The sequence below is a fragment of the Paramisgurnus dabryanus genome, chromosome 1 (genome assembly GCF_030506205.2).
Source record: "Paramisgurnus dabryanus chromosome 1, PD_genome_1.1, whole genome shotgun sequence".
Classification (NCBI taxonomy): Eukaryota; Metazoa; Chordata; class Actinopteri; order Cypriniformes; family Cobitidae; genus Paramisgurnus; species Paramisgurnus dabryanus.
In genome coordinates this window covers 37,664,160-37,687,689 of record NC_133337.1, presented here as the reverse complement: position 1 = coordinate 37,687,689, position 23,530 = coordinate 37,664,160, and the positions used below count along the sequence as shown (strand labels likewise).

General features: G+C 37.1%; 1 protein-coding gene across 1 annotated transcript in view; it reads right to left on the bottom strand.

The window, feature by feature from the left end:
* LOC135750514 (sialic acid-binding Ig-like lectin 13) overlaps positions 1–23,100 on the bottom strand; it is a 51,587-nt gene extending 28,487 nt beyond the window's left edge. Inside the window, exons 1-4 of the mRNA XM_073814082.1 lie at positions 22,955–23,100; positions 22,690–22,761; positions 21,887–22,246; positions 21,355–21,693 (exon numbers count right to left, since the gene is read on the bottom strand). Coding sequence (XP_073670183.1) covers positions 21,355–21,693; positions 21,887–22,246; positions 22,690–22,735 — 745 coding nt within the window. The 5' untranslated portion in view covers positions 22,736–22,761; positions 22,955–23,100. The remainder of the gene's footprint in view (positions 1–21,354; positions 21,694–21,886; positions 22,247–22,689; positions 22,762–22,954) is intronic.
* Positions 23,101–23,530: the final 430 nt, after the last annotated feature.

Genomic DNA, 23,530 nt, shown 5'->3' with positions numbered 1-23,530 from the left:
TCCAAGTGTAAGTGCTATAATTGGGTCCCCAGTGCTTATATCAACCTAGAAAACATGAAAAAGATAAAAAATAAAATAATCGAGAGCACAATTGAATTTCAATTACAACAAACCACCATCATTGTGATCAGTGTTTGCATTTCATCCACTCATTTGCATTTTAAAGGAAACACCCAAAAACTGCACAATTTTGCTCAGGCCTACAAAGTGTCAATTTTAACATGCTATAATAAATGATCTGTGGAATATTTTGAGATAACACTTCACATACACACTCTGGGTACACAAACAATTTATTTTACATCTTTAAAAAATCTCATTATATGAACCTTTAAGACCTTTAAGGGCATGCCTGTTTAGATTTGCTGCATTGTTATCAAATATACTTAGAATATGAAATACTAACATGTTACCAATTAGGTAAATTTTCTGAAGAGAAAATTATGTGGTGCATGCTGTTGCAAGATTTGTCACACAAAATGTTTCAAAAATTGTTAACATGAGACAAAACAGCCCACCACAATTTCTCTACGATGTTCTGATATAGAGATATAGGTCTCATATGGCTAATCTATAACACAGCAATGATGAAGAATAAGCTAAAACACATACATGCATTTACACACAGAAGCAGAAATGGCAGGGTTAGGAAATAAGACTTTGAAATAAATGACCAATCTCCATATGCTTGGTGTCCTTTAAGAGTTCATCAACCTATTTAAATGTTTATCCTATGTTCGAATGTCACATGACTGTTAAAACGGATACCGTCAGAATGATTGACGAAATGTTATTTTAACATAATAATACTGACTTCATAAAGTTAAATCATGCATCCATTGATGAAACCTGTGAACACAATTTCATTGAGTATACATTTTAAATAATAAATAATAATTTTAGCCAGCAGATGGCAGAAGATGACCTTCTGCCATCTGTTGGCTAAAATTATTGTTTTCCTTTTACAATTAATTTAACATAAAATTAGTATTGAATATTTAAAAGTAAATAAAGGTAGACACATTTTTAACTCAAATCCTGATAAGCATGCTCTTAAGTATATTAATGAGGGTCTGTGTTTCACACAGAGAGTATATATTTTTCATATAATCCTTTTATTGTGTTATTGTAAGAGAATACTAATTTATGGATTTGGAAACAATAAAGCAAAGTTACATATTTTAATAGAAACATTTTTAGGCTCTGTCATGTTAAATTGTCAAATAGTGGTATAGCTCTGCAATTATTTTCATGTGATTTTAGGCTGGGCCAATAAATAACTGATCCAGATATGTTTTCAATATCAAATTATGTCAATAACAAATGTCATGTTATTTAGTAGATTTGCAGCAGATTTGCTGGTGAGCATTTGTCTGTGTTACTTTCATAAAGTGCTGCTTTTTAGTTGGGTTCTAGCAGGTCATTTATGTGAATAATAACCAATTGCATTATCACATGAAGTTTTTGGTGCAATATTTGAAAAATAACATATAAAAATGTAACAACTTTGTATTATACATCATGTCAGGACACGTTTATGTCATGGAAGGTAGAATAGAATCCTAATGCTACTGATGTAAATAAATGGAGATAATGAAAAACTTTAATCCATATCTTTATGAGTTCCTTTAAACACACATGCTGCAATTCAGTCGTACAAATGGCACCTACACCAATGTGTGACATCACATGAAATCTATGCTTACAAAAGCAGGTATTCAAATTCATTACATTTTGTATTTGATATACCTTTACACACAGAGGACAGAAAAATGTACTGCGCTGATTTTATTGTTGTTGACTGAAAAAATTCTAGTAGTTTTGAAAAGTTGTTTTTGTAATTCAAAGCTAAACAACTAAAGGAATAAGACGTACAATTGGTGATAACAATTTGGCATTCATATTTGCTCACAGACTACAGGAAATTGTATTGCATTGGCTTTAGTGGTGTTGAGTGAAAAATCAAGTATTAGTTCACAAAATAGTTTTTTCATATAAACATAAACATATAGAGCAGTGGTTCTCTACTCCGTTTCTGGAGAACCACTGCTCTGCACATTTTGTATGTTTCTCTCATCTGACACAATCAGTTTAGTTAATAGAGATCTCTACTATTGTGCTGATTATGTGAAGCAGGTGTGTTGAGAACCACTGATCTAGAGAACTGTTTACTTTGCACACATTGTGTTAGATGCAAAGATTTTCAGAAAGATGAACTAAAAATCCTCACAGACACTTGGAAACATAAGACCAACAGTCCCATGAGTTTAGTTGTAATCACACACCATTAGGCTTGACTCGTACATGGTTAATACTGGTTGGCTGTTGAGTGGCATGTTTTCAAAGATAAATAATTATCCTCATAGACCATTATAAGAACCTGAAAGTAGATGTAATGTGCAAAATAACAAGTAGGTCAGACAAATATTTATGTGTCATATACATATGCTATAGTTATGGTTATTTGTTCTTAAGTTATAGCGCCACCTAATGGACAATCTCTGCAATTTTTTGCATGTGACCTCAGCTTGGGTCTATACATATGTGTACCAAGTTTCATGTTGATATCTCATTCCTATCATAAATGATAGCAATTTAAGTATTTGTGGCCCCGCCTCTTCGTACTTTTGACCGTAGTGTTGCGACGACGAGTGCAAAGTTCAACTTTTTTTTGATAATTATTGATATTCAGTGTCTAAGGAATATTCCAGCACTGGATTGGTTCAGATCGGTCAAAAAACCTAGGACTAGTTCGCAAAAGTAGGTTTAAGAGAAAATTATGAATATCTAACAAACGATTCGACTGAGACAAGTGCTTCTTGAGGAAAAGTTGTTCATTAAATGTAGCTCTATTAAATGATATAAAGATCTTGTTGATATCTGAAACACTGCATAATACACAATCACTTAAACATTGAAAAAACGTGATAGCGCCTCCCGGAGGCCGAATTTTTTCTTACTCTGCACAGACCTTCATGGCCAAGAGACAAACAGGTCCACCACGTTTCGTTTCGATCGGCCTCCGTTAACCCTGCCCAATAGCTGCTTTTTCTTGATTGGCCGATGGCGGCCATGTTTTTTGAGCTACGCGAAATTCCTTTCCCACACAGATAGTACCCTAGACCAAGAGCACCCGTGCCAAATCTCAAGTTGATCGGTCCCATATTTCTCTAGTTACAGCTCTTCAAAGTTGAAGTAGTGTTATAGCGCCAACTAGTGGTCAAGCGATGCAATTTTTTGCACGTGACCCCAGAATAGTCCGCTGTATATGTGTACCAAATTTGGTTTCGATACCTCTTTCCAATCCCAATTTACAGCCATTGAAGTCCAAGAGGCTCCGCCCATTGGGGGCGTTTGGGCGTGGCTTGACGACGACGAGTATAAAGTTCAACTTTTTTTTGATAACTTTTCATATTCACACTCCAAGGAATATTACAGCACTGGAACGGTTCCGATCGGACAAAAAACCTAGGACTAGTTCGTTTTTATTTTTTTCGACAAAATCGAAAATAGCGAAAAAAATTTCATGACGGAAATGAAATCGGAGATATACGTTTTGTTCGTCTTGACGCAAGGAATCCAGGGATATAAGACACTTGACATTTGGACAAGATTTGTGGGAGTTATGAGCATCAACGCGTTTGTTATCGCTATAGCGCCACCCATAGGCCGATTGGGGTGACACTCTGTCATCTTCGCGCACGAATGAGACCTACCATTTGGCCAAGTCTCAAGTCTCTAGGCCTTACGGTTTGGTCTGCACGATCCGTTTTACGGCAGAAGAAAAATAATAAAAAGAATAATAAATATAGCTGCAAGCAGCGATTAGCGGGGTTCAAGCGATCTGGGACCTTAAAGGGGTCATAGCGTGAAAATCTGACTTTTTCCAAGTGTAAGTGCTATAATTGGGTCCCCAGTGCTTATATCAACCTAGAAAACATGAAAAAGATAAAAAATAAAATAATCGAGAGCACAATTGAATTTCAATTACAACAAACCACCATCATTGTGATCAGTGTTTGCATTTCATCCACTCATTTGCATTTTAAAGGAAACACCCAAAAACTGCACAATTTTGCTCAGGCCTACAAAGTGTCAATTTTAACATGCTATAATAAATGATCTGTGGAGTATTTTGAGATAACACTTCACATACACACTCTGGGTACACAAACAATTTATTTTACATCTTTAAAAAATCTCATTATATGAACCTTTAAGACCTTTAAGGGCATGCCTGTTTAGATTTGCTGCATTGTTATCAAATATACTTAGAATATGAAATACTAACATGTTACCAATTAGGTAAATTTTCTGAAGAGAAAATTATGTGGTGCATGCTGTTGCAAGATTTGTCACACAAAATGTTTCAAAAATTGTTAACATGAGACAAAACAGCCCACCACAATTTCTCTACGATGTTCTGATATAGAGATATAGGTCTCATATGGCTAATCTATAACACAGCAATGATGAAGAATAAGCTAAAACACATACATGCATTTACACACAGAAGCAGAAATGGCAGGGTTAGGAAATAAGACTTTGAAATAAATGACCAATCTCCATATGCTTGGTGTCCTTTAAGAGTTCATCAACCTATTTAAATGTTTATCCTATGTTCGAATGTCACATGACTGTTAAAACGGATACCGTCAGAATGATTGACGAAATGTTATTTTAACATAATAATACTGACTTCATAAAGTTAAATCATGCATCCATTGATGAAACCTGTGAACACAATTTCATTGAGTATACATTTTAAATAATAAATAATAGTTTTAGCCAGCAGATGGCAGAAGATGACCTTCTGCCATCTGTTGGCTAAAATTATTGTTTTCCTTTTACAATTAATTTAACATAAAATTAGTATTGAATATTTAAAAGTAAATAAAGGTAGACACATTTTTAACTCAAATCCTGATAAGCATGCTCTTAAGTATATTAATGAGGGTCTGTGTTTCACACAGAGAGTATATATTTTTCATATAATCCTTTTATTGTGTTATTGTAAGAGAATACTAATTTATGGATTTGGAAACAATAAAGCAAAGTTACATATTTTAATAGAAACATTTTTAGGCTCTGTCATGTTAAATTGTCAAATAGTGGTATAGCTCTGCAATTATTTTCATGTGATTTTAGGCTGGGCCAATAAATAACTGATCCAGATATGTTTTCAATATCAAATTATGTCAATAACAAATGTCATGTTATTTAGTAGATTTGCAGCAGATTTGCTGGTGAGCATTTGTCTGTGTTACTTTCATAAAGTGCTGCTTTTTAGTCGGGTTCTAGCAGGTCATTTATGTGAATAATAACCAATTGCATTATCACATGAAGTTTTTGGTGCAATATTTGAAAAATAACATATAAAAATGTAACAACTTTGTATTATACATCATGTCAGGACACGTTTATGTCATGGAAGGTAGAATAGAATCCTAATGCTACTGATGTAAATAAATGGAGATAATGAAAAACTTTAATCCATATCTTTATGAGTTCCTTTAAACACACATGCTGCAATTCAGTCGTACAAATGGCACCTACACCAATGTGTGACATCACATGAAATCTATGCTTACAAAAGCAGGTATTCAAATTCATTACATTTTGTATTTGATATACCTTTACACACAGAGGACAGAAAAATGTACTGCGCTGATTTTATTGTTGTTGACTGAAAAAATTCTAGTAGTTTTGAAAAGTTGTTTTTGTAATTCAAAGCTAAACAACTAAAGGAATAAGACGTACAATTGGTGATAACAATTTGGCATTCATATTTGCTCACAGACTACAGGAAATTGTATTGCATTGGCTTTAGTGGTGTTGAGTGAAAAACCAAGTATTAGTTCACAAAATAGTTTTTTCATATAAACATAAACATATAGAGCAGTGGTTCTCTACTCCGTTTCTGGAGAACCACTGCTCTGCACATTTTGTATGTTTCTCTCATCTGACACAATCAGTTTAGTTAATAGAGATCTCTACTATTGTGCTGATTATGTGAAGCAGGTGTGTTGAGAACCACTGATCTAGAGAACTGTTTACTTTGCACACATTGTGTTAGATGCAAAGATTTTCAGAAAGATGAACTAAAAATCCTCACAGACACTTGGAAACATAAGACCAACAGTCCCATGAGTTTAGTTGTAATCACACACCATTAGGCTTGACTCGTACATGGTTAATACTGGTTGGCTGTTGAGTGGCATGTTTTCAAAGATAAATAATTATCCTCATAGACCATTATAAGAACCTGAAAGTAGATGTAATGTGCAAAATAACAAGTAGGTCAGACAAATATTTATGTGTCATATACATATGCTATAGTTATGGTTATTTGTTCTTAAGTTATAGCGCCACCTAATGGACAATCTCTGCAATTTTTTGCATGTGACCTCAGCTTGGGTCTATACATATGTGTACCAAGTTTCATGTTGATATCTCATTCCTATCATAAATGATAGCAATTTAAGTATTTGTGGCCCCGCCTCTTCGTACTTTTGACCGTAGTGTTGCGACGACGAGTGCAAAGTTCAACTTTTTTTTGATAATTATTGATATTCAGTGTCTAAGGAATATTCCAGCACTGGATTGGTTCAGATCGGTCAAAAAACCTAGGACTAGTTCGCAAAAGTAGGTTTAAGAGAAAATTATGAATATCTAACAAACGATTCGACTGAGACAAGTGCTTCTTGAGGAAAAGTTGTTCATTAAATGTAGCTCTATTAAATGATATAAAGATCTTGTTGATATCTGAAACACTGCATAATACACAATCACTTAAACATTGAAAAAACGTGATAGCGCCTCCCGGAGGCCGAATTTTTTCTTACTCTGCACAGACCTTCATGGCCAAGAGACAAACAGGTCCACCACGTTTCGTTTCGATCGGCCTCCGTTAACCCTGCCCAATAGCTGCTTTTTCTTGATTGGCCGATGGCGGCCATGTTTTTTGAGCTACGCGAAATTCCTTTCCCACACAGATAGTACCCTAGACCAAGAGCACCCGTGCCAAATCTCAAGTTGATCGGTCCCATATTTCTCTAGTTACAGCTCTTCAAAGTTGAAGTAGTGTTATAGCGCCAACTAGTGGTCAAGCGATGCAATTTTTTGCACGTGACCCCAGAATAGTCCGCTGTATATGTGTACCAAATTTGGTTTCGATACCTCTTTCCAATCCCAAGTTACAGCCATTGAAGTCCAAGAGGCTCCGCCCATTGGGGGCGTTTGGGCGTGGCTTGACGACGACGAGTATAAAGTTCAACTTTTTTTTGATAACTTTTCATATTCACACTCCAAGGAATATTACAGCACTGGAACGGTTCCGATCGGACAAAAAACCTAGGACTAGTTCGTTTTTATTTTTTTCGACAAAATCGAAAATAGCGAAAAAAATTTCATGACGGAAATGAAATCGGAGATATACGTTTTGTTCGTCTTGACGCAAGGAATCCAGGGATATAAGACACTTGACATTTGGACAAGAATTCTGGGAGTTATGAGCATCAACGCGTTTGTTATCGCTATAGCGCCACCTATAGGCCAATCGGGTTGAAACTCTATCAACCTCTCCCCAAATTGGGTCCTACCATTTGGCCAAGTCTCAAGTCTCTAGGCCTTACGGTTTGGTCTGCACGATCCGTTTTACGGCAGAAGAAAAATAATAAAAAGAATAAAAATCCATACAAATACAATAGGGTTTCAGCCCTTCGGGCTTGAACCCCTAAAAATCCATACAAATACAATAGGGTTTCAGCCCTACGGGCTTGAACCCCTAAAAATACAGATATTTATACTAAGGTATATATAATATGATATATTTATAATTTTAATAATCCTAGAATTATTCAGAACCTTTAAATGCAAGTTAACCAAGTAGATCCAAGATTTCAATTAAGTAACTTAAAACATACCCAGAGAACTTAAACCTAAGTCAAATAATTTCTGAATTTCTTATTTATCCATTGTCAACAATTCTTTGCATGTTATCAAATAATTCTGTACCTATATGTTGGTTTAGTCACATTCAATGGTTATGAGTCTGATTGGGATTTATGTGATTGATCTCTAGAAGTGCCAGCACTTCAAATATAACCATTTTGTAAAGTTTGAAATGTTTAGACATGTCTGCAGCCATGCTAGCCATTTCATTCTTCACTTACTTATTTTAATCTGAAATAGGTCTTATGTAATCAATTAATAGTTTATATTTTACCTGTATTTGTACAATCAGAGACAAAACAATGGATGTGTGACTATAACCATACATATGTTCTATGTACCCTGAAATGTTTCACATAATTCAATAGAAAATTGACCCAATAGTTTATATTACCATGAAATTAAAATCATGAGTAGACCTTTAATTTTCTCTCCTATGTGTGAGATGCTATTGTATGTATGACAAACTCTAGTGATTGGTTTCTCCATCAATTATCATACATATGTGTGGTGTTTTAAGCCTGGATAGTTTTAAAACTTATACCAGGTAACAGTGTTATGTTGTTTCAATGGTGAAAATGTGTGCACTATATGTTCAAATCTGGGAGACAGGTGGATTCTAATCTATAAGAATTTGTGTTGCACAATTTTAATCCGATGCTACATCGGGAGGTCATATAACTAGTTAACTACCATAGTAGTTTATTACTGTGAGATGTGTAGGACCCCTTACATCATTATCACACCCATCTCCTGTATTTCAGGTTTGTGCCTGAATTTAGGCTCAGACACCCCTCTGGCATCTGGACTCTTAAGGAGTCACAGTGGTCCACCTGAAAGGAAAGATGTTAAGATAACAGAGAGAAACATTCATTTCTAAAATGTTGGCCAATTTGCATTAAGACATGATATCATTTTTAGTTTCCACTGATGATAAAACCAATAAGCTGTCAATGGTAGCATTAGTAATCTAACAGGGTTAATGACATCAGTAAATTCTTCATGTTAAGAAGATTTGTATTATTACTTTTTGCAAATTCATTTCCCGAGGCCAGATTAAGTTTGAAATAGTTTGACGAACCAGATTAAATTGGGGGATTTTTGGCAGTCTAAGTGTCTCAGTAAAGGAAAGGGTTATTTGGTCTGCTATCTTGTGGCATAATTTTCAGTGTTCCTGCAAAGCAAAAAACAAAGCAACATGCAAAAGCACACACAATCATAGACATACACATACCCCCGTTTGGCACTAGATAGTTGACCAATTAAATTTGAATCTAAATATTCTCAATGTCTTTTGGTGGGTCTGAATCATTTACGTTTAAAATGCATGTAGTGTTATCACTTTTCACCATCTGAGGCCTGTCTGGCCATTACAATATAATGTATATCATAATTTGATTACAATATAAATTACATTATCTTAAAATAATATTTATTAAAATAACAATTTTATAACTGGTCTCAAGGGCTTCTAGTAGGACTTTTTAAAATCTGCAAAATTAAGAACACTTTTCTCTACATTGACCCTAAGGTATCAGCTACATTAACATCTCCACTAACAACAACAGCTCTCTGTTGTTTTGAACCACAATCACATGCTGAGGGGCTCAACTCTTTCCTCAGTTGGAATTTTTGAAATTGGGCACAATTGTCTCATGTTTTAGCTGAGATCTCACTAAGTGTTCTTTAGATGTTATTCAATTTGAATATGGAAAAGGAATAAAGGAATTTTAAGCAGAGTAGGCACAAATGCTGTTTTCTATTTTAAAGGCTTTAACTTTATTCTAGGTAAATACATACAGAGGTGTAAAAGACTTTTATTTGCTCCATTGATTCACTTTAATCAGGAATTTTGTATTCCTGTGATGATTTCAGAATTATGCTATACACTTTATTTTTATGAATTTCACTATCTTAAACAATTGGGCATCAAATTGTTCTTTAACAATTTCTACAGATTTATAGAGAAACTACAAAGACTTAGCTTCGACAATTTACAGAAAACTGGGTTACATTGTTTATTTAACAATTAACACGTCATCATAAAGAAAGGATTACGCCTATAACTTTTAATAGTGCTGACTACACAGTACTGTATATCATGATGTTAGATATGACATTAAATTTCACTTTGATTGATTTACAGAATATAATGATGCATTTTATTTGTTACAACTTAGCTAAACATCTCACTTGAAAAAAGGAGAAGAGCACATATTTTCTGAGAGGGGGGTTAAGCCCTTTTAATCTCAGTGGTGATTCTTTCTCAGTGAGATAAGATCACATGTGTTTTATTGACCATTGTAAAAACAGTTTCATCATTATTTTTCTTTACATCAGTCAAAGCTTTAGCTTAATTTGCCTCATATCAACATTAGGGAATCCTGCAATAATTTAGGAGTTTTAAGATGTACTTTTTTATTCTACATTTATCCAATCCTGAGTGTTCTTTAGGAGATTCACTCACAATCATTATTAAATCCCTACTTGCTTAATATCCAACATTTAGTTCCACTCTGCATACACTGAACCTCTAACTCCAACAATGCTGCCTTCAATCATTTATACACTTACATTTATCTTTCATTCACATAATTACACTTATCTCCTTAACTCATCAGGTATAGTTACTACACTGATGTTTGCAGCATTTAATGATTCAAAAAGGAATTAATATGAACCTTTGCTTTATTTGTGCTATTGCCATATCAATCTGCTTTCCCAAATTCACTTCTCATATACAAATACATTAAATTGCACTGTAATTTACATTTATCTAACATCCTTTATTTAATTGTTAATTCTTACAATTAGCGAATTGGATATTCGTTATTCGTTAATACTTTACGGGTTTCCGATAAAGTTGCGAGATCGTTTCGACGAGCAAATAGATAATCGCCACGGCAATATTTCCACTTTTAGACTCAAATTTACGACTTTTCGTCATGTACCGCGATAACATTTAGTCATTAGCTCGTGTAATATTCACTCCTTCTGAGTGTAAACGCAGGAGAAGATGTTTGATTCGAAGCGCGAGTTAATGTATTATTTTCTTATCTGCATTGCCACATTATATCCCTGACAGCGGTGTTGTTGTTTTAATTCTTTTGCCCCACCGGATTTCTCCGGACTTTCACTGAGTTTACCGTCTCATTCCACAACATACACGGGTGTACTTTTGCTCACCCTGAACATTTCTAATAGGCAAAAAAGATCAACTTACCAACACAGCCGAAGATAGAAAAGTAGACGTTTAAACCTCCTATTTTGCGATGAATGGAATCCTCTGTTATGGTTGAATTGTCGCGCTGGAAAGCTTCCTGAAGTACCACGTCACTTTTTCGGGTGTACCACGTCACCAGAATTACGTCACCTGTGGTATACGTCATCACGTCGGGATCACCAAGCTGTAAGACGCCACCCAATTGGCCCAACGTCGAAGTCCAATGGCGTGGTGAAGGTATCACGTGTTCTTTCCCTCCGTAGCGCTTCTAGAAGAGTAATTCCATTTATTTAATTTGTTTCTTTGACCTCTGTGGTTAAATTATAATCTGACTCCAATTTATTAGTTACCAATGTTATTCTGATGCTGATAACAATTTATATAATTATTATTATATTTTTGTTCTCTTAATTATTTAGAATGAATTACATTCAAATAGAGAATATAATGTATTCCTGGAGGTGCTTAAGGCAGTTCCGTACAGCTGGGTGTAGAGGCATTTCTCCTTCTTAACTTAAAGTTAGAGGTTTATCCAAACACACTATAAAATATGAGGATCCATCTATATTGAGATTGAGTCATTATAACCTCCAACCTACAAAAGTGGGAATTAACTCCAGTCATATTTTCAGTCGAGGTAATACCTAATCTACCCCCCTCCGGTATATTTATAAAATATAATAAAAGACTTGACAAGGTTTAAAATGAATAGATGTTAACAATTTATTTTGCCAGGCAGGTTACACTTAAATCAATAATTTGGTTATTCAAATCCATCAAAAATATATCAAAACATTCACTTAAAGATCAGCATAGAAAAATGAACATTTCACAAAATACAAAGCATACCTGGCAATTAAAGACACACAAAGTGGTCTAGGAAGATTCTTGTTAAAGATTTCTTCCATAAGGTTTGAATACACACAAAGTGTGGGAGCTTCTGAGTACAGAATGGCTCCCAGAACATCTAGCCAGGCCACCTTTTATACACAGCGTGAGACAAAGACATCGTAAAACTACAAAGTCCAGTTTGACCTGCACCAAATGTTCCTAAAGAACATCTGGTCAAAATAGCCAGAGGTGTCCTGGCAAAAACCCCACCTCTTAAAGAAATGCATCTTCTATCTAACCCCTTGAACCATCTTATTTTAGATATATAGAAATGAGACCTTTTTACTCATCGCACCATGACCTTTAAAATAATATTACACATGAATATGTATGTAAAACACAATCTTAGAACCCCATAATATGTATACATTACATTTCAGCAGATACTCAGTGATGTGAGCCAAAAGGCTAACAGTTCAAAAACCTTTGTGATGAATAGATTAACACATCAAAGAGTTGTATATCTGAAGACCTCTTTCATCTACGGGTCACATTTGGGTTCCCAACACCCCCTAAGGTTTAATTGTTTTACAGTGTCTTTTCATAAATAAACTTAGTTTATCGGGTTAACAACACCATCTGAGGTTTAATTGTTTTACAGTGTCTCTTCCTGAATAAACTTAAAGTTGATGAATTATAATCCAGTACTACACAGGTTACTCACAACACTTGGGCCTTTGGTTCGTTCCAAAGCATACGTGGAGACAGAGATAAAGGGTTTTTTTCACCACTGACACTGCTTGGTTTCCTTCAAGGCGTTGCTGCAAACACAGGTAAGTGATACACTGCACAGGTAGGCTACTCACAACACGGGGGCCTTTAGTTCACTCCAAAACATTTGTGGAGACGGCGGTAAAGGGTTCCCATTACTGACACTGCTTGGTCCTCTTCGAGGCGTTACTGCAAACACAGGTAAGTGATACACTGCACAGGTAGGTTACTCACAATACTGGGGCCTTTGGTTTACTCCAAAGCATTCGTGGAGACAGAGGTGAAGGGTTTCTCACTACTGACACTGCTTGGCCTTCTTCGAGGCGTTGCTGCAAACACAGGTAAGTGATACACTGCACGGGTAGGTTACTCACAACACTGGGGCCTTTGGTTCACTTCAAAGCATTCGTGGAGACGGCGGTAAAGGGGTTCTCACTACTGACACTGCTTGGTCCTCTTCGAGGCGTTACTGCAAACACAGGTAAGTAATACACTGCACAGGTAGGTTACTCACAACACTGGGACCTTTGGTTTACTCCAAAGCATTCGTGGAGACAGAGGTGAAGGGTTTCCCACTACTGACACTGCTTGGCCTTCTTCGAGGCGTTGCTGCAAACCCAGGTAAGTGATACACTGCACAGGTAGGTTACTCACAACACTGGGGCCTTTGGTTCACTCCAAAGCATTCGTGGAGACAGGGGTAATGGGTTCTCACTACTGACACTGTTCGGTCCTCTTCGAGGCGTTACTGCAAACACAGGTAAGTAATACACTGCACAGGTAGGTTACTCACAACACTGGGGCCTTTTGGTTCACTCCAAAGCATTCGTGGAGACAGGGGTAATGGGTTCTCACTACTGACACTGTTCGGTCCTCTTCGAGGCGTTACTGCAAACACAGGTAAGTAATACACTGCACAGGTAGGTTACTCACAACACTGGGGCCTTTGGTTCACTCCAAAGCATTCGTGGAGACGGGTAATGGGTTCTCACTACTGACACTGTTCGATCCTCTTCGAGGCGTTACTGCAAACACAGGTAAGTAATACACTGCACAGGTAGGTTACTCACAACACTGGGGCCTTTGGTTCACTCCAAGGCATTCGTGGGGACAGGGGTAATGGGTTCTCACTACTAACACTGTTCGATCCTCTCCGAGGCGTTACTGCAAACACAGGTAAGTAATACACTGCACAGGTAGGTTACTCCAACACTGAGGCCTTTGGTTCACTCCTCTGGCTCGGGCCTCAACGTGGTATTTTCTTCGCACAATCTGCACGGGGCCCGGGCGGCTTCGGTTACTGTCAATACAGCACACACACAGCAAGCTTAGTGAAACACACGGTAAAAGTCACACTCACCACAGCACTCTGCACACGCACTCCACGTGAAGTTAAGACTTGGCCGCCTAGGTCTTGGCTGCTCGAGAGGCGGGTTGGGCGTTCTACACGCCAGGAAGAGAGAAAAGATTTCACAGATGAATATGTTCAACAACGCCCCTCTGTGTCTCCTGGTTACCTCTTCGGCTCACCTACGCATTTAATCCCCGCAGGGCCGGTAACCTTCAACACCCCCACAAAGACACCAGTAACTCCTCTTCTAAATAGCACAGAGCGTTTGTTTCGATTGTTTACTCACGCTTTGTTGTCCAACCGATTCCCCAATCATGCATCCAACAGCGTCGCGTTCTCTTTTCCACATCCAAATCACACGATAACTTCCTTACTCCAACGTTTCCAACTTCTCGTCTTCCCTAAGGGATTAAAGTGAGTCAACCCAGCCGATCTCCACCGTAGCAACAAGCGCAAGCAGCAGATTCACAAAGTGCCACCGACAACACCAACGGACATCTTCAAAGGTCTTTATATGCTCAACCTTCTCTCCTTATCGGCCTATCAGTGATCGCTGTGTCGATCGCTCTCACCTGAATGTTATCGGGCTTGATTTAGTGTTTTTGGGGAAACCCCGGGAATTCCGGTGTCTCGCATCAGTCGTCCGAGCGGAACCAATCTCACACACCTTTGGTTCCGCCCTCACAGATCGTCACTTGGTGACACTAGCAGTTACGAGAAATAACCTCGATAAACTTCTCATTTAATAGACCGGTCGAGGCGGGCCTCGAACCGCCAGACACGCGAACATCGTCTGACACAGTCAAACAGTAAAGCACCGGCTACCGATCGGGGCGGGAGAAACCGACATGCGGGCTCCCGAATCCCTCCCGATAGCAATGATAAATGCACACCGCCTTAGCGGACGCGGATCTGAACCGGTCGGTGAAGAGAAGGGCTGTGTTTACAACATATATCTCCTCAGAGGTAAAACATTGCATAGAGCTCCCGTTCGGGTTGGAAGTGACCGCAATGCGTGCTTCCAAACCCTCCCGAGGCAGAGCTTTCACGGTCAAAGTACACTAACGTTACACCACCTCAGTGGACGCAGGACTTAAGCCGCGAGAAACGCGATCATTGTCTTGACTCATCAAAACAACGACACACAGCCCGAGTGGTGTGTGGCTGAGTTTAAGCATTTTGGAAGTGCTCTGGCAACTTAACTTGCGGACGCTCTTCCGGCCATTCGGATTAAACTTCGACACATGCAGCTCGTATACTGAGCTTGATAGAGGGTTTTCACCGACGTCACGTTCTGGGCGGTAACCCGGATGCGCGGCCATTGTGGAGGCACTCGGTGTAAAGAACTGAACGGAGTACAATGGAATATTATGCGCTTTGGATACTTTAAGTGAATGTAGACATGTCTAAACAACAGAAAACGCATCCAAGATGCAAAGGCATATAGGGAAGGACTTGGACCACAAGAAAAGGCACGATATTTCGAGAAATTACAATTTATAGGCGGTGCAGGTCCCTACGAGCTCCCTCTTCTAGGATCCGTGACGACCCGGCGATTCTTCCTTCAGTTGCATATCCCGATATAAGTTAGTGAACTACCTAGTTTTCATGCAGAGCCCATATGTCAATGTCAGCTTTATTTATATAGCAAATTTAAAATAGCCAGTGTCCTACCAAAGTGCTTTACTGTAAAATAAGCACAGTAAAAAATAAAAGCAATAATTGTTTTTACCATTTACTATTAAAATATTCATTTTATCATTGCTCATAACAAATTTTCTATTCAATTAAGCACACTGGCATTAAGGCATTGCAGCGCAAATTTTATTTGTGTTTAAGTACATTTTGTGCATACACTAAAGTACATAATAAATACTCTTTAAATAAAGCACAACAAGTAGAAGCATAATTGTTTTATACTTTATGTACTTCAATCATATTTCTAATACAATACTACTCTTTTTCCCGAGCTTTACCAACCACAAGCGCCGCTCCTCTGATAATTTCTTGCATTCCTTTCCCTGGTTTTTAATAACTTTTGGAAGTCGATAATAATCCAAATGTTTTTCTCAATATGTACTGTTGGTACCATCTCAAACACGGCAATAATTAACTATTTTCTTGACGACGTTCGGCATATACATCAGTGTCTGCTCTGTTGTAATGCGGAGTGCCTCCAATATGGCGTCTTCCGCTCTGATGACGCGCCGTGAAAACCCTCTATTAAATCATTACATTGCGGAGGGAGGATAGCTATGAGTCCTCACCACCCTGTACTCGAATACATCAACCCCCTCGGGGGAAAATTACACGAGATCACGTTCCTCTCAATGAGGGGAAGTGACTGCAGTGCAGGCTTCCACACCCAGAGGAGGAACAACGGAGCATTTTGAAAGGTAAGTTATGATAATGAACACCATGGTATAAGCAGAATAACTCCTGCCGCATTACCACCTTGGGTGTGCATTATTTCCAAATAATTCAAAAGCCCCTTGTTGATTATTCCTTACATTATTGATGATGATGATATTGATGTGTAAATAATGTCTAACCAAACTATGATGTAAGAGACATAGCAAAACTTAAGGGGCAGTTTCCCGGACATGGCTTAAGGCTAGTCCCAGACTAAAATGCATGCTTGAATTGTCTGAACTGAGACCCTGACACCTTGCACTGACATCTTTAAAAATATCCGTTCCACTGTTTTGTCACAAGATGCACAGCAGTGATGTTTTATTTTTTTTGTAAATGTATTAATAACATTTATTAACAATTTAAATGTCCTAATATAACTAAAGCCTTGTCCTGGCTTAATCTAAACCCTGTCCGGGAATCTGTGTGGATTTGCAATATCTTATATTGTCTCCTCTAGACTGTTTAGGATTTGCTGAAAGAGTCGGAAAGAATCTAAGACATTTAAATAAACATAAGGCTCAAAATTGCAGCTCTTTTGGTTACATACTGTATGCTCCTGAAAAGTCTGTGTGAGAGAAGATGAAAAATGACAAATAATGTGACTTGGAGTTGGTGATGGTGATCATATAGTGAATGTGGATTCACCAAACAAAAAAAGGCCTGAATTTTTTCTAGAAACTTTGTGTGGCTCTGTTATAAAAAATGGCTCAATGCACTGCATTAACTGTAAGCATGTGGGACAGAGGTTGAAGTTAACACACCATTTCCCATAGCCTGGGTGCCAGCCAAACTTATCCCACGCCCACACTGTAAAAACTATTACTGTACTATGATCTACTCAATATTTTTGGTGAAGCATTTTTACACAAAAAAAAAATTGAGTAAATTTGAAAGCTATGAAATCGATTAGATTTCAGTAATTACATTAATTTCCTATCACAAATTAAATTGAGTAGATGGAATCAAAATCCCAGTGAAGTCTACTAAAAAATTGAGTTGATATCATTAAAAATGTTACTTAGATGTAGCTGAAAATTTTGTGAATATTATTTCACTAAAATAAATTATTTTTATTTACTTAATGTTATAAATTTATTTCATACTGAACCATCAATTATTAATGATAAACAAAGCAAGTTGTATCTGTTATTTTATTGAAAATGGCAAACATTGTACATGTTACAAAAACAATCAGCTGAATAAACTCTGAGAGGTCTCTCAAATTCACAGCATGCAGAATAAACACCTCTTGAACCCAGACAGGTGGACCACCAGCACCTGCAACAAAGATAACTTTGTTTAAACGGCTGTCCGCTGTGACTTTGGACGCTGCCACAGAGCGGCACTTACTTTTGTCTCAAATCTGTAACGATTTACAAAGGCTACGAATGCACATTTTATATCTGGAAGTAAACTTTGTCTGACTAAACTCGCGCTATTTAATGCGAACGTCTGGTGTGGTGTCAGAAACTGTGAGTTGTCCTACGAGACGCAGCGCATCTCCACTATTGATGCAAAGTCCGATTCATTTTCGCGAACCGGCTCTTTTCGGACAGTTCGGTTCATTGAACCGGTTCAAAAACCGGTTCCTGACGTCATCAAGAAATTACATTACTACGCATTTATTGTATCAATGAAACATTCAAATAAAGTCGTTTGTGTCAACACATTAAAACATTTAAATAAAAAGTTGTTTTTGTGAAGGCATAGCTGATTTATTGCCTTGCATTCACAAGTTAGTAATGTTTGTGGTCACAGTTTAAATCGCGTATCATAAATAATAAATAAATAGTAAATGCCAGATATAATTGACCAGTTTTGACAAGCCTGATGCACAATTGCGGATTTGTGTAATAATAAATAAACTTGTGTGCTAAACTCATTGGTCTTTCTTAAACAACTACAATGATTTGCATGCAAAATAAATCGTATCAAAACTAAAGCTTTCTAATAAAAGAAAAATATCAAGAAACTAATCAAACAAAAAACTTCGCGTATCAGGCTCGTTCAAATCCTCGGTGATTCACACGCAGTGTCAGCAACTCATCCGTCAGAATCGTCGGCAATCCTCGCCTCGGCAATCATCGACAAACTTCGTCCGGGTCTTTACGAGTCCGACGTGCTATTTCGGCTGTGCGTCCTGCGTCATCAACCCGGAACCTATGCCCAAAACTAAAGTTCGATTGATTGTAAATCTCATCTAATTGTTTGAAAAAAAAAAAACTAAAGTTCGATTCAGTTCGATTTGCGAACCGGCTCGACCGGTTACTTCCTGAGAACCGGCTCAAAAGAACGATTCGTTCAAGAACCTAACATCACTAATCTCCACCGGTGTGCGAGACCCTTAACACAAAAAAGGAAAATAAAGCATAGGCATATGGAGTCGAGAGATAATTAATATAAATGTATATAAGCGTGTGAGCTCTGTAAAGCTCTTTTGTGTTATTCTGCTTCAAATAGGTCCGGGTGGAGCGAAACTGAGGACCGGATTACGGATCGCTTGACTATCACCCACTACAGATTTGCACGTGTTTGTCTACAACCACATTATGCAGTAATAAAACGATCAGAAATTATTATTTTAAACACATTTCAAGTAGCACAGCTGTATTAACACTTTGGTGACCTGAACAAATACGTAAAATAAAAATATTAATGATTAATCTAGCAGTATGGGCACAGAAAGCTGTTATTGTACCCAGTTTACGGTATGGCTCCGAAAGTATTCAGATAAATACACCTTAAGTTGTTTACGCAAGGACACATCAAATATTTCATTAAAAACAAGTGTAAATATTAATAAACTCAACACTTACCAGGATTTTTGAGGAGTTTTGGGATTGTTTGTCTTCCTGCAAGAGGCGCTGTTTCTTCTGCTGCTGATTAAAAAACCCTTGGCTTTGTGATTTTTAAATTTACATCTGATTAAATTTTTTTTTTTGCCTACATTTACTCAAATAATACAATCTAATAATGTTTCACCAAAAATATTGAATAAATCATAGTTAAAGTTATGCATGAAATTTACTAATTTTTTGTTGATGTTAAATACCTATGTTAACTTGAAATGAGCAATTATAATAGTTTTGAAAGCTAAAATATATAAGTGTGAGACATTCTCAAATATATTGATTCAAATTTACAACAAATATTAAGGATATCTATTAGAAATAATCTGTTAGTTAAATACTTATTTTATTTGATGTATACAACTAAATAATATCTTTACATTTTACACACAAATATATGTTTATTTTTTAGTCATTTATTTTGGTTTGTCTAACTCAAAAAATCAATTAAGTGACATAAAGAGATTTTATCAAGTTATTTAAATAATTTATTTTAGTGATATTTACAAAGCCACTGAATTATTTTTTACAGTGCACAACATTTCAGTCGGGAAATTCAGTCTGGTGTAGCTCTGTTGTGGCACAACTATGCTCGACCCAAAGCTGGTTGAACCAATCAAATTGTCAGGGAGGGCTTTATACGAAGATGGACAGATGATCAACAGTAACTTAATCAACCACGTCACCAAAAAGCGCTTGTTGAATCCGTTTACAACAAAGACGGCTGCCACTTGAGAATTGAGATGTAAAGATTCTGCCATCGAGTCTGTTCTAGAAGATATCGATAGCGCATTGATTTTGAAAGAGGAACAGAGAAACACGATCAAGGAATTTGTTGATCGGAGAGATGTTTTTGCCATCCCTCCTAAAGGATTCTGCAAACGTTTAATTTATCAGCTGGCTCCGATGGTGGCTAAGAAGATGGGACACAATGAAAACCCAGTGGTCATTGTTGTTTCACCTTTGATCGCACTCATGGAGGACCAATTGAAAGAAGCAACTGAAATGGGCATCACGCCGTAGCAACTCGGCAAGCACAACAACGTGGATATAACTAGCGGTCGTTGCCAGCTCCTTTTCCGAAGCCCATGGATGATGTTCATCTAACTTACGAATGGTTAGAGATAGTCAGACTGTATGACTAAGTAACTAACTCACAATGTCAGGATATGAAAGAAATGCTGTAAACAGGTGTCGATGTACATTTGCTAACTCAGACTTAGTACAATCATAATGTTAGTCTCTGTTAACGTTGTACTGTAGCGAAATAAGCAGTTCAGGTCAGGCTGCAAAAGGACAGATGCCATTTCAACACTCGGTTGCTCTGATTGGTTGTAGGTTTATCCAACTGAGTGCGGAGACATTTTTTGCCCTGGTTCGGTTGAAACACACCCCATAATCACAGCCCAATGTAGCAATATCAGACTCAAATTCTGACTAGAATTCTGAGTGTGACAACGTCAGGCTACATTTGCCACTTCAGTTTACTTCACTTTTGCAATAATCCTTCTGTCATGTCTCCTCAACCCAAAATATAAATCAACACAGCTGCATAATTTATTCATGCTGGAAAATAGAAGTAAAATAGACAGTTAATACTCACACTGAATGTCCAGCAACACTGATGTGTTATGGACGCCATGTTGGTTTTTGGCTTGACAGTAGTAGCGTCCTGTGTGTGTACGATCAGTCACATTGAAGGTGAGATTATATCCAGTCTGCAGCTCCTCCAGCTGTCCTCCATTCTCTCTGTACCAGGTGTAGTTGAACACTGCTGGATTTCCATCACTGCTGCAGATCAAAGTCACTGAACTGCCCTCCAGTACAGAGTTGGATGGAAACACAGACACTGATGTGTTTATAGGAGCATCTGAGGAGAAAACAAATTCATTCATCGTTATGTATAATCTACGGTAATTTACAATCATATGGTCAATATAATAAAATTGATTTACTCTTACACTGAACACGTAATGTGATGTTGCTCTGTGCTGTTGTGTTCCTCTGTTGTATCTGGTAGGTTATAGTGCAGATGAAAGTGACTCCATGTTGAAGGTGAGTAGCAGTGAAGTTCAGATCAGAGATGATCTCAGTTTGTTTCTGTTGATCCAGCTGTAGTCTGCTGCTCTCATTGAGGTGGAGTCTGTCAGTGGAGCTCCATGTGAGAGTTGGTGGAGAAGAGGAGCAGAGAATCTTAGCAGAGCAGCGCAGACACATAGAGCTCCCCTCTAACACCTCCTCCTGAACCTTATCCTCCATCTGATCCTTAAACATCTGCACTGTGGGTTTGGGGGGAGAGTCTGAAATGCACACAGATATATTTGCAGTGTCAGCAGAAGGTCACAAAGAAACTTTTGTTCTCTTAGATTTTCATTTATTACTCCAGCTAATCATTCTGATATTCATTTTTATTTTATAGGCAAAAACTGATTTTATTGCACTGTACGTGTTTGCAGTTTGTAATTAACAATAATTTTCAGTCACGTTACTCACCGATCACATCTATTGAAACAGATTTTTGTACATAGTTCCATTTAAGTCCATCCTCAATCCTGAAGAAAAATCTGCCTTTGTGATTTGAAGTAACGTCATAAAAAATGGTAGTACAGTCCTTGTCTTTTAATTTTCCAGTTATGTTTCCTTTAAAAGGTAGATTGGAGCTACCGGACCTAAACACAATATTTTTGTCGTCTTTATTATCAGTTTTATACCACACTCCTGCAGCACTGTCAGTGAGATCTTTGTCATATTTGTTTTTATCAATAGTAAATCTGCAGTTTATGGTCACACAGGATCCTCTCAGAGCTTCAATCTTATCTGGCAGATTGATGGGCCAATACTGACACCAAACACCTACAATACAAACATGATGATTGTTTATTATTTGAGCTTTTTCAGGCATTTTTTATTTCATTATTTCTTTATACACACACCCCCACGCACACAATGTTACAACAAAATATATATTTTTTTAATAAATACATATTATATAGATTTACTGAACATTCAGCTGCAGTACAGGATCATTTTTAAAGATTAAACAAAGCATAAAAATTATGTCTACATCACATAAAATAATAAAGTGCATTTTTATTTGATCTATTGTAATTAATATAGTTGTAATATTGTTTATTGTAAAGTTTTAATATGTGTAAACACCAAACATACATTTAGCACTTGAATTCACACTTTCATTCTTGTCACTCCCATGTTTTTACAGTTAGCCTCACACTAAACTTTTATACTTTTGTTGGTAAAACCAAACACATTTTTTGAAAAGTTTTAGAAAAACAAACCTTGTAAACAACAAATGAAAATAATGATTTGTTGTTTCGTCTTCATCTTTTCATTAAAATAAGATCAGTCCTCTGGGGAAACACACACCTAAATGAACTCATGAAATCATATATTAAACCCCATAATGTAATTCACGTGTACAAATCAAACATATATTTAATTATAGCATTACGCAAGCATCAAACAGGTCAAGAATGTTAAAGATCACCAGCACTTTTACATTTTCTTCTTTTTAAGAAAGAGAAGAGTTTTAGATTATCTTACCAGAAATGAGATAATGGTGTAACCAGTGTAAAATCTTTGCTGAAAGCAGATTTGTTAAAATGTCTCATTCATGGATCCTGTCGATTCTGTACTGAACCAACTGCTGATGATTTGAGACTTAAGTGAAACTGTGCTGTATGAAGACAATATACTGACTGATATCAGATGAACTATTCCAGTACTTCCTGTATCAACATCATCACACATTCTGTTCAAAGGCAGAGCAAAACTCAGACTGTCAGCAACTACAGTATGAGGGGTGTGTACACCAAAGCTTTTAAACGCAGCTAAAATAATTTTATTTGGATTTGTGTTTATGGCAAACCAAATGTGTTTATGGCAGTTGCAGGTGCCTTTTTGTGAATGATTTTCTATGGGCAGCAAGTGTTTTGCGCACCGTTTATGCACGTGAACGCCTTGCGTTTTTTGCCACCTGCCGCAGAACACATTTTTGAAGGAGTGCTGGGAGTGAAAAGTGCCCGACGTCATTTGCGTCTTTCCATTGTGCAATCGAATAAGGGGAGAGGCGGGTCTTCTGTTGTAGTGAGGGAAGTTTACATTTGTTTGGAACAACCA